Here is a 14,887-nt window from a genome sequence, read left to right as displayed (position 1 = left end):
GTGTTTCAGTTTATATATATGTTACGGTGAAACACCGAAATCTGGAGAATGTCGACTTTCACCGGTGAATGTCAACATTCACATAGTCTCTTGGTGTATGTCCGAAATATTTTCCAAATACTCTTATTTCTGACTTACACCGGTTAGTGTCGACATTCACCATGTACTAATGGTGAATGTTGAACATATAACAATATTATATTTTCTTCTCCGTAATTCAGTCGCGAATAAACGCACTTGAGACTTGAAATAAAAATTTAAGAACATGAGAACCTAAAACACACAATACATTCAAAATGAGAAAGGAAAATAATAGAAGTTAAAAACTTACTTTATTATACAGTACGTTCTAAATGAAAAAATAAAATAACAGTAATAAAAAACTTACTAAATTATGTGATTCAAATCTTATTTATTGCAACAACTTAAACTATTATGGCACTTTATGACCTCTCTTTTCGACTTTCACCAGAGCATATCTGTGATTGTCGACATACACCGGTGAGGGTCCGAATATACAAGAATGTAGTGCAATATTCGATCTTTCAACGACGTATTTGGTTAATGTTGATATTCTCCGGTGAAAGTCGACATTCTCCAATTTCGGTCTTTCACGGTAACATATATATTAAAAAAAGTGATACGAAACACATTTTTGAGACAAAATCAAATAGTGATTCCTCCCCCTCCGAAACGTAAATGCATTTCTTTTGAAAAATACTTCTGCATAACATTGCTGCCATTAGAAAAGAAGCGCTTGATAGCTTTATCATAGTATAAAAAGAACACGTGGCGTATCTACAGTGCTTTTTTACCCTTCCATTAATATTTACAATAATATATATTATGAACATTTTAAATTAATCTACCTGTCGTTAATATTATTTTAAATTAACTTTAAATAATATGTACTCACCAGTGATTATGAGGATAAGAACGCTGAACATTGGTCGCTCGCTATATAATGGACAAACAGCTAGTACAAATGAGCATTTCTGAAGCGGCATTAACCTCTTCAGGGACGAAAGTACCAAGAAATTGTGTTATTTTTTGTGCGAATAAGTTTTATTTTTATCGGCAGCAAGCAATTCGGTGAGTGAGAAAAATTGCAAAAATTAGTTATTATTCACAGATTACAGGTACAAATCGGGAGACATCTGTTATTCACTATGGGTTAGACAGGTGTAGTCCCGCCGTACTAGCTATTAAGCTCCACTCCAATTTTGATGGTGGACACAGGGGGTCTTCCATTTCACTTCTCCCTACCATCTACCACTCGAAAAGACTTTAGCTCACCGTGTATTTTAAGTGTTTCTTTGCCGCAAAGTCACTATGCACTTGCAAGTGTCTATGCCCTTCTCCAGGATTCGAGCCCGAATTCAGCGATGCGAAAGCCAGAAGCACTAACTTCTATACTAATGAGGGCGGCAATAAATATTCGCGCAGACACACTATAGTAATGTCCACAGTGTTTAAAGCTTCCTTTGTCTAGTGCTTTATTTCCAGAGATGTAAAGATACTTCTATTTGCAGAGCTACAGAAATGCCTGACATAATAGACTTTGAATGTTTTGTGATTCTTTCATCCAGTAGTTGACTTAAGAAATAGTGGTGTTCGGTGGAAGGTATAAAACATTTATATTTGGATGCAATGTTGTGAGAGCTTCAGTACCTTGTCCTGGAACATTATCGAGAATTACGAGAAGTTTAAAACTCAGATTTTGCTGTTCCAAGTGATATTTAACTTCTTTAATAAATGAATTTTCAAACTAGTCAGTAAAGAGGGCAATCGCAACGCCGCCGAAGCTCTGCAGCGTACCGCGTATAATTGAAATTTTCGCGTTGGATAAATGCAGAAAACTAAGTGAATACATGTACGTAAAATCGCGTTCCACAAGTCCTCGTTCGGCAAGGGTTTACTGTAGTAAACAAATAAATGGCCATTTATAAAAAGATTTTATACATTTAGAGCATACCGGTTCTTTACATTTTTCGCAGGTGTAGCGAGTTCGTCTTTACAAATTTTTATGATAGCTTGGAGGACCTTTTTAGTACCTTTTTTTAAGGATAATGATCAATTTAGTCTGATTTCAGGGGCAAAGCCGTGATTATTAAGTAGAATAAAATATTATCAAGTAGGGCCATACGACGAGTGGTTTTTTGGGGGGGGGCGATGGGGAGAGATTCTGTAGTTAGTAGTTTTACAACAGATTGTAATTTTTGTTCACTTGGAATTATTTCAAGTTTAAAAAAAAAAAAAAAAATCTAAGCGTACTCATATGTGTCGTGCCTTTGAAGAGGTAAATCTTACAAGCTTACAATTAATTAAGTTTTAGAATAAACTTTGAAGACGTTTGATGTTGATGGGAAGAGAATTGGATTATAACTAAACATGTGAAGGAGAAGGATGCTTTTGGGGTGGGCATTTTAAGGAAGATTGGATCGTATTCACGTTATACAAAAGGAAAAACCTCGAAAAACCCATGCAAGCAACTCGTTCGTCAGGATGCTGGGGAAAAGAGTCCTGGATTGAATAAGTTTGTATAGCTGCTGCTGAACATGCCAGTTAATAGCAGCACTAAGAGTTTTTCGCACTTGCCATGTGTTAACCCCCTTTTATATCAGGTTCCCGAACCAGCTCGAACGGTACAACCTAACAATTTAAAGGTGTTAAAAAATTAAACAAAAAAAAAAAAAAAAAAAAAAAAAAAAAAAAAAAAACTATTATCATAACTTCATGCCTAGTTAATTGAAGTACAACTAAGAAAGTTTTATTATTCGATCAAGGGGTAGCCCAAGTACCCGGGTGGTACACCGTTCTACAGAGATTGTGACTCTCTTTCAGATAAATATGCAACGCTTTTGCATTATTTTCGCCCCCCCCCAAAAAAGGCAACTTTTCTTCCCAGTTAGCGAAATGTATGTTTTCTAAATGATATTTTCTTTTTAAAAAAGTGAGACAATCCATATCCCAGCCTACTTTCCATTAAAATTGCGATGGAGCGGGCCCAAGGCATGCTATAATTACTACAGTGTCGAAGATTAGTAACCGAAAGAGTAAATGACCCCCACCCCCGTCTGGCAATTACTATTCATGTGGCAGCCCGCACGTAAGATCGTGACGTGAGAAATAAATGACAACAAAAAATTCTACCGCATTTTTAAACTATTAAAAGATTATCAATTTAACACTTTGCCGTATAATGCTTTTTTCGAATTTTGCTAACACAGGTTTTGTGTAATCAAGTGTATAAATTTATTTCTGTTAATCTGTTTGATTTGATAGAAGTATTCAATTTGGTTATCGTTATTCCTAACTATTATATCTTTAATAAGACAGGTTACCAACAGCTCTGTGCATATGGAGTTTCAGTTACAGATTTACACATAATGACTAACACTAGTCTCACAATTACAGTTCGTCTGTGTTTTATACACAACGTCTAAATTTACATAATGATCTTTTAAAACCTCCTTTTGCAATACAAGGATTTAGAATTATCTCTATGGCATGCTTACCCAACGAGCATAATTAAGAACTTAAATATGTATGTTAAATGTTATTTTTAAACCCTTTCTCATAAAATCGTAAGTACACCATTACACCATTACCATCATTTGATTTTTAACCCGAATAAAATTGCTATATAATTTTTTGCTAATGAAAAATTGAAAAATTTACCGTATTTAATCGAAACGAATGTGTTAAATAAGGAGGAGGGGGGGGGGAAGGTTATTCTCATTCTTTTATCATCTTAAATTTGTCTGGTGTAGGGTTGCTATTATTTCGTCCGTGGGAAATTTTTATCGCTAGATTTGGCGAGAATTTTCCATGATAGCAACCCTACTCACATCATCAAAATAACAATAGTTTGCTAAACATTTTACTGACTGTAGTACCTGTTTAGTCGGTATGGTGAGTGATATGTGGCAAGTAGTACAGATGATTGGAATTACTTCTGTGTGGCTCTTAGAAATGTGTTAAATACTCTTGAATAGTGATTTTGTTCATGTGATATTTTGTTGGGGGGATTTTGCTCGCTGGCTGCTTTTGAGCTGTTGATGAATTTCGCGTGGGATAATCACGCTGATTTTACTAATAGAGTGCATCATGATGCCTAGTGGGGCCTCGATGTCCCACCGGACAGGGAGACAGCAGATGCAACATATTTCTCCTTTGTTGTATAGTCTTCCCCCAGCCTTCTGGCCTTCAATTATTGATGAAAGTGTATCGGATTCCGGATCTGAATCATCGAGATTTTCAGCAGCCGTCTCTTCGGAGGGTTGTGGATCAGATTCCGATTCTGAAGGTAATGCATTACTGTGTAACTCGTGAAAATTTAAAATATGTAATTTTAAATTCTTTAATTTAAAATACTGTTGTAATTATAATGATATTTCGCCCCACCACTTATGAAGCGTTGTCATTATCACAGCACAACAAACGTGTGTAATATTTAGAAAAAATTGAGTTCATTCCTAATTTATACCATTTAGTTGTATAAAATTAAAACATACATGCCATTACATAAAATTAAATTTGTGTAACTGTATGAAGTATTTCTGTGATAATTAATGCATGTATTATTTGTTCAAGTAATTTGAAGAGTATAGTGTTATGAGAATTTTTTTTTTTTTAAATATTTGACTTAATTTTTATGGCAGTAGTTTTTGTTTTAAATATAATAAATAAATGTAGAATATGAAATACAACTTTTTTTTTTTTTAAATTTAACGTAATGTTTTCACGTTAACTCGGATTACTTAATTTTTGAAGACTTTGTTTGTGGAGAATAATTCAGGCGTGGAGGAATTCGGTCACTTCTTCACTGTGTAAAATCAAAATCTGATAGGTTTAGTTACAGTAACAACTTAACATTATGCTCTTAGATTAATTTATTTCACCCCCCCCTAAAATCAATTTTTGTAAAATCGGTACATACTTTATTTATTATCGTATACGGTACTTTTTGTAGATGTTAAGAAGTGCTAGTGTATGTTGTCACCAAATGTGTGGAAACATATTTTGTATGTGAAAGGGGGCCATAGTTTGCATAACTTTCATAAGGTATCCTCTGTTCTAAACCTTAAATTAACACTCCCTGATAATTCATTAATAGACTTAATATCAGTGTGAAATAACGAAATATTATATAAATTACCTGTATGGTTAAATAAAAAAAAATCCATTAATCAAATAATTGTTTTAAACATTCATTTGTGTACATTGTAATCTGTTATTCCATGCAAATTATGTAAAAGCATGAGGGAGCTTTCTTAACATTTGAATTTAACTTGGACTTGTAGCATCTTGCACAAAAAGTGTATTATTTCTGTATATTAGACTAATTACATAATTAAACATTTTGTTAAGTCTCTTTTGAGTTTTAGAAATAAATTTTAAAAATATCCAATGAAAGAATAATAGTGACATGTACTACAATCAATAGTATTGTACGTTATAGTAATATTACATTTTGTGCAAAATCAAATTGTCTGCAAAGTATAAGAAAATTTAACTGTGTTATTATATTTGTCATCTGAAACTTCACATCATTCGTTAGATTTATTTAAGCAACTTAAATATTTCTATATTTATACAATGCATAGTTTAAAATACTTAAGTCAAATGAATATTCATTTGAACATTCCACTAGATATGAACTCCATTTAACTTTCCGGCTTGGAATATGACGAGCTGGTATCACGTGACTTTAATGACGTCAGATATCGCCAAATAATGTTTACCTCCTGTGTTTCGCCAACCAAGCCGTAATCGGCCAATCTGGGGTCGCGATGGATTGTTTATCTTTTCTCCAGGCAGAAAATTTAAACTTTTGTAGAAGAGCATGCATAAAATCAATGCGAAAGGTGACTGCTTGAGAGCGGATCAATTATAAATTATTGCAATATAAAAAAGAAACAGTTCTTGGAAAATAAACGTTTAAAACATAGCTTAAATTGCTCCGGTACTTCTTACTTTTCGAGATATATTATAATTTTAGGGGGAGCGCATCAGAGCCCTAAACAAAAGGGCTCTGTCGCCCTTTTATTATGTAAGTGAACCACAATTTTAGCAGATAAATTTTGGTTTAATTTAAACGTGCCTTAAAAATTGATTCTAACTTCCGAATGCAGGCTGTCTTTCCTTAGCACTCAAACCTTGCACAAAGTTTGAGACCTTTAAAGGAAGGAAAAGCCCCCAATCATATATCAAAGGTTCATTCTCCAGGATATGCAATGAATTTATAAAAGCGAGTAAATTTTGTGTTCCTGAAAGTACTAAAAGTGATACCCTGGTCTTGTATATTCCATGCTAGTGAGCAGAGATCTAATAGAGTTTTTGAATGATGTAACCAAATGGGGGGGGATCACTGCTCTCACTTGTACGGAGGAATGCTACATTTATTCTCATGCTATTATCCAATCATATTCATTCTTTTTGACAGTTAAAATTATATCGACAGGGCATCGTGATCAAAAAGTCTTGAACTCTTTCCTCTTTATTTTTAAAGCTGCACTTTTCTGTTAAAGTTTCCTTCCATATCCTCATACTGTTTCTAGAGTTGTCAATATTCCCCTTTGTGATGCTTTAATCATTTTATCTTTTTCCATTAGTGTTCTGCAAAAAAGGAATGGCGTTTGTATTTGTCATGCCTTGAGATAGTGCATTATACATATAATCAGGACTTAAATTCAGATGGAGACCGGCTGAGCTGCATTTTAGCTTCTGTGTGGAATTCTTATTCCAGACGGATCCCCAAATATGACGATATCCAATAATTTTTTTAATTTAACAATAAGAAAATAATTTCATAATTTATTAGATTTCTGTTTATTTCTTTACATTTCTTTTAATTTAAATTTAATTACTCAATTTAAAAACAATATATTTTTTATTTTTTTGTTCCTCAGTTTTTCTTTGTTCCTGAGTCTTCTGTAGGGCTTTGGTGCTTCTAATTTTAGAAATTAAACCCTGATTTAAAAGTTGTATGGTGAGTGGCTTATATAAGAATAAAACTGTCTTTAACCAAGTGTAATTTTCTCATCTATTGTTATTTATGGCCTGCATAGGCTGGCGGCTTGAGGATTTCAATGTTTTTCTTTAACATTACAGGAAGACCAGCCAAGTTGCCTGAGGAAGTCTTAGGTCGTACAGTGCTTTGCTTACTCGCATCTTTTTTTAAATTATTTGAAAATCATAAAAGCCATTAAGATGAAAAGCTAATAAAAATTTTCTAAATAAATAATAAAATTTAAAAAAAAAATTTATCAATTTAAGAAAACTTGTTTTCGATTGGTTTCATTTATTTTCATGAAAATATATCAATCTAAGTGAACTTATTTTCTAATCTTTAAACATGCATTATTATATGGGCATTACAATTGAAGCTGAATTGGGATGCTTTCGATATGCCAAATAATTTTCTCTAGAAATGTATGTAGAGAGATTAAGTTAAATAAGAAATGAACAGGCAAAAGAAAAACAAGTAAGAGAATAAAGAATCATTTATTAAGTGAGCAAATAATAGCAACTTGGTGGTTCCAGGGGGGGGGAAATAGCATTAACTTATTTTAATTGTTGTAGAATTTTTCTGAATACAAGAAATTTCTCGCATAAACAGAGCCGGTGTTGCTGTACCGGGCTGCAGAAATTTTAGGATTTAGGGAGGCACAGAGATTGTACTAGAGAGCAAAAAGCCTAGCCCAATATCCTGTACTAACCTAAAGGTTAGTTATTTCAGTAAACAAAGCACACAAAATAGTATGATGCACCCCGAGACCTTGGGCCCCGGGGTGCATCAGCATATCCCCTCGGCAAGTGGTCAGCTTGTTGCAGGAGCCCTGGTGTTTAGCCCCCAAGCGAAATTGGTACTCATTTTATCAACCCACTCAAGGGATGAAAGGCTGAGTCAACCTTGCCCGGAGATCAAACTCCGGACCTGTGGTGCATTTGCGCACCATGTTAGTCACTGGGTAACATGGTGCCACTGGGTGGTAAGAACAGTAGTATAGTTGCAAGTTTAATTGAGAGATGTCAGTAAGCAGAGTTGGTGCACGTATCTTTCTATAGAAAATTGTGTGGTATGTTGTCCCATAGCAGAAAAGATCCCTGAATTCATTTTGTAATGAATTTTGAAGTAAAACGTCTTTAGACACTATAATATAGAAGGGAGAAAACAATTATTTATTTTGTACCTAGTAGTTTCTTTTCCTTTTCCTTTCTCCCCCCCCCTAAAAAAGGTTAGTCTCATAAATTAATTCAGCTGGTTATTAGGCAGAAATTTAGATATAACTATTTTTCCAGCTTTCTGTTAGCTGATCATGAGTATCATACAATTAATACAGTCATAATATTTCAACTGAAATATTATGACTATAATTGTAGAGCCTATAAATTTTCTGAGCAGTTCAGAACTGGACTTGGAACTGTAATGTCATCAGGGTAGTTATATAATATCTACAGTCTGTATGTATGTACAGTGTGCTTTTGTTTGTTATGTTGAAAGAGTTAGCTGCAAGACAGAAAGTATTTTATGAAATTTATTTCAGATTATGCAAATTTCTCTGATTTGCATATAAAGAATTATGAATTGTTTATTCTGCAATTACATGTGTAGCCTGAAATGCTTTCTTTTTCTGTTGTAAATGTTTTATAACAACATGTAAATTCTTTGAGTGAAAATATGCATTTTGCTTTCTTCTAACATTCTGCTTGCCATCTAAATCAGAAATTTTGTATCTGCTTTCATTAGTAAATGTTACGATTCCAAAAATTTTGACACTGTGACTGTCAGCAAACAGCATTGTACCTACATTAAACATTATAAGCTAATTTTTAGATTATTATTTGTAAACTAGACTTAATATATAGTATTTTTTATTCCTTTTTTTGTATAGTTTCTTCAAATGTACTGAGAGGTATTTACTTAAGATATATATATATTTTAGGTGATATAACCCAGAAAGGATATGAAAAGAAAAGAGCAAAATTACTGGCTCCTTATATGCCAGCTCGTAGTGCAGGTAATGTGTTCATACTGTTTTTTTCTTCATTTTCAAATTTTTAGTTATTGTCAGCATTTTCTGTTGATGTTAAGTAAAATATTCTTGTAAATAAAAATTTGCATCACATGCTGAAACAGTGTAGTTTAAGCACAATAAGTATGTTTCAGCATTTCTCAAATATTTTGACAAATACAGTAGAAAGCTATATGAAGCCAAAGTGAAGAGCTATCTAAATAGTTGCACAATGTCATGCATTGAAATTATATTAAAAAGACTTTACTGTAATATCTCAATTTATTCTCACTTGTCATTTTTGAGATCTTCTGGCATATAACATGCACCTATAGTTCCAAACTATATTTTTAAAGGTAAAAGTATATTTTAGGGTACCCCTTGGTGAAACTTGACGATTTTTGGTGGTACATGGATACTGAGTTTGTGCAATTGTTTGGCTCGTTATTTTGGCTTGCGTAGGGGCAAAAATCGCTGCTACACAAAGCCAAAATAACAAGACAAAGAATTGCACAAACTCGGTATCCATGTACACATCGACTATTTTCACTTAAAAAAAGCCCAGAATTGCACAAAAATGGCATTGCGAACTCTCTTGACTTTATCCTACACATCGACCTATTTTCACTTAAAAAAAAAATCAGTAACTTTCACAAACTAGGCTTTGCACACTCCCTTGACTTTGTCCACGTATACATCGAACTATATTCAAAGTCAAAGAAGCAAAACAAAAAAATATATAATCTGAATAAACTACATTTTAAATCAAACAATGAAATAACTTAAAAAAGGAAATTCATTTTAGCACTACACGAAGGAAATATCCACTTACCTTATTTACAAATTTACGCGTCTTCAGTTAAACAAAATTCCTTCAGCATCCAAACACTTCCTAAAATTATCTGAACTAGAATCTGTACACTGGTGTCGCCACATAAATTCACAAAAATAAGAGTAAAAAATATCCTCCGTTCGAAAATATCTGATTTTCGACCATACACATTTTCTTCCTCCAAACAGGACACTTAATAATGGCTACTAAGTAAACCTTCATTTACACACCAGTCAATTAATGTTTTTTTCCCTTTCATTCCAAATCCTATGGAAACTCAGCCAATTTACTGTGTAAACCACAAAATAACAACATACTAATCCATAACACACACAAGCTCTTATTCAAAATTCAACACAAACTTTCCAAATTTTTTCCTATGATTCAAATTTGCCGCATCCGATTACGTCATAATAGGGTTTCCATAGACTTCAACTACTCAGGTTGTCATAAATGAGACAACAACTTGGTGATAAATGAAACAACAATTTCGCGATAATACAAGAGGTACCTTAAAGTCAGCTCTAACCTTTTTTAATTTTAGGTGTATTCGCCATATAACATGCACCTTTTTCTTTACAAAGAAACATGAAAGATATATGTGCAATGCTTTTATATTTTGAAATTATTAATTCAAAGCTTTCCCTCAGGCTTTGATCAATGGTGTACTGAATTGACAAGAGGTTGGGGGGATGTGTATACACAAAAGGCTTGAGGGAATAAATAATTCTGCAAAGAAGGTGGGTTGTATACAATGCAGCTGTGCACAAGAATGCTATTCTAATGTTTCAAGAAAAGGAAGATATAATTTTAAGAATGCACTTCTGACCCAAATGAATTCGCAGAATCGGGAGTCATGTCTTCTCTCTCTTTCTGTAGTCATTTGAAGCAGTGATTTTTAAGGCTTGAAACAAGTCAATGCTGAGTTCAAATACAAGGCATTCAGTTTTTCAAAGAAAATGAAAATCATATTGCAGCAAGGATGTTTTGTATTGACAAAAGCTCTTATGAGTGGAAGAAAAATGAAATTGCAATCGAAATCAGTGCTAAAAAATAAATGTGCTCTGGATAAAGGAGTAATGAAATGGCCTATCCTAGAGAAAGTGCTGTGAACTGGGTGTGAGAAAATTACCAGATTGGATTAACTGTAACAAGAAACAGCCTGTTTACCTTAAAATAGGCAAAGGAGAATACAAATGAAAGTAACAATTTTAAAGCAACTTTGAGTTGGTGTAGTCGATTAATGGCATGGAATAATATAGTTCTGTGAGAAGAGAAAAAAAAAAAAAAAAAAAGTTTTGCATGGCTTCTAAAAGATTTGAACAACTAACTGAAAAGTTTCCATGTTATTGATGCCATATTACTACAGTAGTCCAGAAATCTGCAAAGCTTGGGACCAGAGGTTGTGCAAATTTTAGGATTTTGTGGATTTCAGGACAGAAAAGATAAATCATAATATTCAGACTAAAAGTGCAAAATAAATAAGGCGTATTAGATACATTTAATTAAATTATTATATACATTATTGCAATAACTTATTATATGCATTAAATTATTATTACATACACTGGTTATCATAAATTAAGGAAAAATCACGATTACTGAAAAAGTTACATGTAGAATTTAATGAAACTTACCCACAATATACAACACATTGTAAGGTATCAAATAACATAAAAAGAAATTACCAGACAAATATGGTAGTATAGAAATTAACAGATGTGTAAAATGAACAAATCGAAGGTGTCAGTTTGCTATAGGAAAAGTACCTTCAATATGGAATATGATCGCCTCTAGAAGCAATACAGCACATACAGCGATGTGTGATGCTTTGAATTATGCGGTCTATCAGTTCCATAGGAAGCGAGAGCCATTGCTCTTGCAAAGCAGTTGCAAGCTCGACAAGGGTTTGAGGGGGTGGATTGAGAGCAGCTAGACGTCTCCATAAAGTATCCCAAACGTGTTCGATAGGATTCGAGTCCGTGGATCGAGCTGGCTACTCCATGCGCATAATTGTTTCCTGTTGAAGATAATCATCTATGATGCGAGCCCTGTGTGGTCTTGTGTTGTCGTCCTGTAACAGAAAAGCATCACCTATTGCCCCACCATATGGGTGCACATAAACATCAAGATGTCATCTCTATAAATCTGAACAAAACAAAAACAAAAAAATCTAGATAGCAAAAATGTAAAGTTTCTAACCAAAAATATTTGTCAAGAATCCATGTACACAGTGATATGTTTTAACTTTAAAAAAAAAAAAAAAAAAAAAAAAAAAAAAAAAAAAAAACAGCTTAAAAAAATGTATGCAGCGAAGGAATCTATGAACTATGCACACCAAGTTTAAATAAATTAACATAACAATAAGTTTCAAAGAATGCCATGTGCACAGCATTCTGTTTAAACTTTAAAAAACATCTATGAATTGCACAATCTAGGCATAATCAACAAAATAAACTAAATTTTAAACGATTCAAAAAAAAAAAAATAACTGCAGAAATTCATTCTAAAAAAACAATGAACATAACATTCTACAAAATAAGAACAAGAATAAAATAAAATGCTCTTGCCATGAACGAATGCTTCTTCGAACAGCAGAAAAACCAATTTCAAACGTCACCAAAACAATTTCACCACAAATTTGCTGAAAGCATTTTCTCCCATTTCAGAACAACGATCGAAAAATATATAAACCACAAAATAAAATTCAAAATCACATTTCTGATTATAAGTAGGCAATGTAGCTTTAACATTCTGCCAGAAAGTCATAGTTTGTGACATGTTTAGAATACAAAGAAATTGTTGAAAGAGACAGACAGACATGACAATTATTCTGGGCTTATTAATGCCTTTAGTTCAGCGATTAGATGCGTTTGTCAGTAAATCATTCAAGGAAAATTTAAAACGACAGGGGAATATGTGGATAATAGAAGGTGAAAAACAGTTACAGAAAGAGGCCAAATGCATCATGCCAGTTTAGAAATAGTGTATGAGTGGATAATAAGTCATTTAAAAATTGTAGTATATTGAACAATCTAGAGGGAATGGAACATGATTATTTATCTGTGAATCAGAGTAACAGTGATGGTGAAGACGAAATAGAATTTGGTGATGTGCCTGAAAGACGAGTATGACAAAATTTTCATACTTTCTTGATAATCAAAGTTTTTTTAGTTCATAAGGGGTGTAATTTCTTTTAAAATAAACAGCATTTAGGTACATGCAGAAATCTAAATTTTTTATGTTTATCTTTTCTTTATTTTTAAATCTATCATTTTTATATCTGGCATATGATGCATATCTATAAATTTCAATCTTAATTTTTGTATTATATTCAAAGCATATTTTGCACATATATCTAGCTCAAGTTCACATACTGTTTATTAATAATACAACTAATAAAAATTAAGATTTAGGGAATTGTGGGATAATGTTCTTAAGTTGTTTTTGAGGTTCCAAATGGTTAGAGACTCTTGCAATGTAATACATTCCTTGGAAATGGTTAAAATCCATTGTTCATTTAATTATCTCATCACAAAGAAGGTTGCCCAGGGGGCAAGTGCATTAATCCTGTGAGAAAGGGGAAACTGTGCCTCAGGAATTCTGGGGATCTCTTACCCCTTTTCCCTTCATCAATCTCTTGAAGTAACTCTTCAGCTTGACGTTATTTTAAATGCCTGCATGCTGCTGCAAAGACATTATACACTTACAAATGTCCATGTATTAACCAGGATTTGAGCTTGGGCCCAAGGCTTTCTCAGGTTATTTTCCATGACATTTTCATTGAATTACTAGCATTGGTAATGTTTAAAAGACTAAGACTTTTTTTTTTTTTTTTTTCATATCTTAAATCTATATATGTTGGGGAATTGAAAAATGCATTTTTCCTTTCTTGAAAATAATTTTTGATATAGATTTTTATCATGAGAAACTAAGTTTCCAGAAAAACCAATTTCAAATGTTATCACCAAAAGAATTTTTTTAAAAATAAATTTCAGTTGAATTACAGTTAATTTCTATTTATTGCATTATATAAAATGTAAAATATATAAAATTTAAGAAAATATAAAGCACTGAAGAAAAAATACCTTAGAAATGCAGTTTAGTATGATAGAGTTCAAAACAGGGTTCAAGGCACAGCCTAACTTCACAGTCTTTGCAGATTCAATAAATCTAATTAATAATTAATCTAATCAATAAATCTAATTAATAATTCAATAATTTAAATTCCTTTCTGTTCTAAAGCGGAAATCATACTTTTCTGGTTGGCTTCCAACAAAAGTTGTACCATCAGTGGGTGAAATTTAAAAACTCTTACTACCATCTAGCATCAAAGAATCAAAATTATCTCAAGTTTTAACTGATTCCATATTCTAACAATTTTCTTTTTCTAGCAGCTTTTCATCGAGTTTGTGAGTAAGAATTCCTTTTTGCTGTAAAAAAGGTTTTTTTTTTCTTTGGATTAAAATTCATTAAGTGTTCACTTTCCTGAATCACACGAATGCTGGTAGCATGTTTTATTCCATGCTAAAGTAATTTTTAATGGTACCCTCGGCAGGACAGTGTGAATAATTTGAAATCCAAAGAATTGCAGAGGTAAGCATAATTAATTTTTGCATTTAGAGATGGAATGTCTTTTGAAGATTCACACAACTCAGCATTCTGCTTTTACTTTTATAAGTAAATTAGACAAACTTGGTATTCAACATGATGTAGATATTTGTGAGCTTGAAACTGAATTAAATGTTTTTGTTAAGCATATTATTAGTGAAGGGCAAAATAAGGATATGAATATTGTTACTTCTGTTGACATAAACAATAATCATGCTGATACTGTTGGCAGTTTCAGCAGTAGAAAATTCAAAGTGCCGAAATTGAAATTGCATAAATTTGATGGTGATGTTAAAGAATGGTTGCAATTTTGGAGGGGGAAAAAAAGTACTTAAACATCCATGTATTGTTGACTTGGACAAACTTCATAATTTGTTACACAGTTGAAGATTTTTGGGCTAGAGAATTCACTGAAAGTTACTTC

At 32.6% G+C, this 14,887-nt stretch overlaps 1 protein-coding gene across 4 annotated transcripts in view; it reads left to right on the top strand.

Moving 5' to 3' along the window:
* DIP2 (disco-interacting protein 2) overlaps window positions 1-14,887 on the top strand; it is a 252,891-nt gene that overhangs the window by 129,477 nt on the left and 108,527 nt on the right. For 3 of the 4 annotated variants that reach the window (XM_035357830.2, XM_035357831.2, XM_035357829.2), the window contains exons 1-2: window positions 3,890-4,309; window positions 8,952-9,026. In XM_035357830.2, the coding sequence (XP_035213721.1) occupies window positions 4,111-4,309; window positions 8,952-9,026 (274 nt within the window). In that variant the 5' untranslated portion in view covers window positions 3,890-4,110. Of the gene's footprint in view, window positions 1-3,889; window positions 4,310-8,951; window positions 9,027-14,887 lie in introns of those variants that run through there. The other variant, XM_035357833.2, reaches the window with a different exon arrangement.

Source organism: Stegodyphus dumicola, chromosome X2 (assembly GCF_044657685.1).
Source record: "Stegodyphus dumicola isolate Sdum_Otavi_A_Nest chromosome X2, ASM4465768v1".
In the NCBI taxonomy this organism is placed as follows: domain Eukaryota; kingdom Metazoa; phylum Arthropoda; class Arachnida; order Araneae; family Eresidae; genus Stegodyphus; species Stegodyphus dumicola.
The sequence above is the reverse complement of the archived record's forward strand: the minus strand, read 5'-3'. Positions and strand labels throughout refer to the sequence as shown.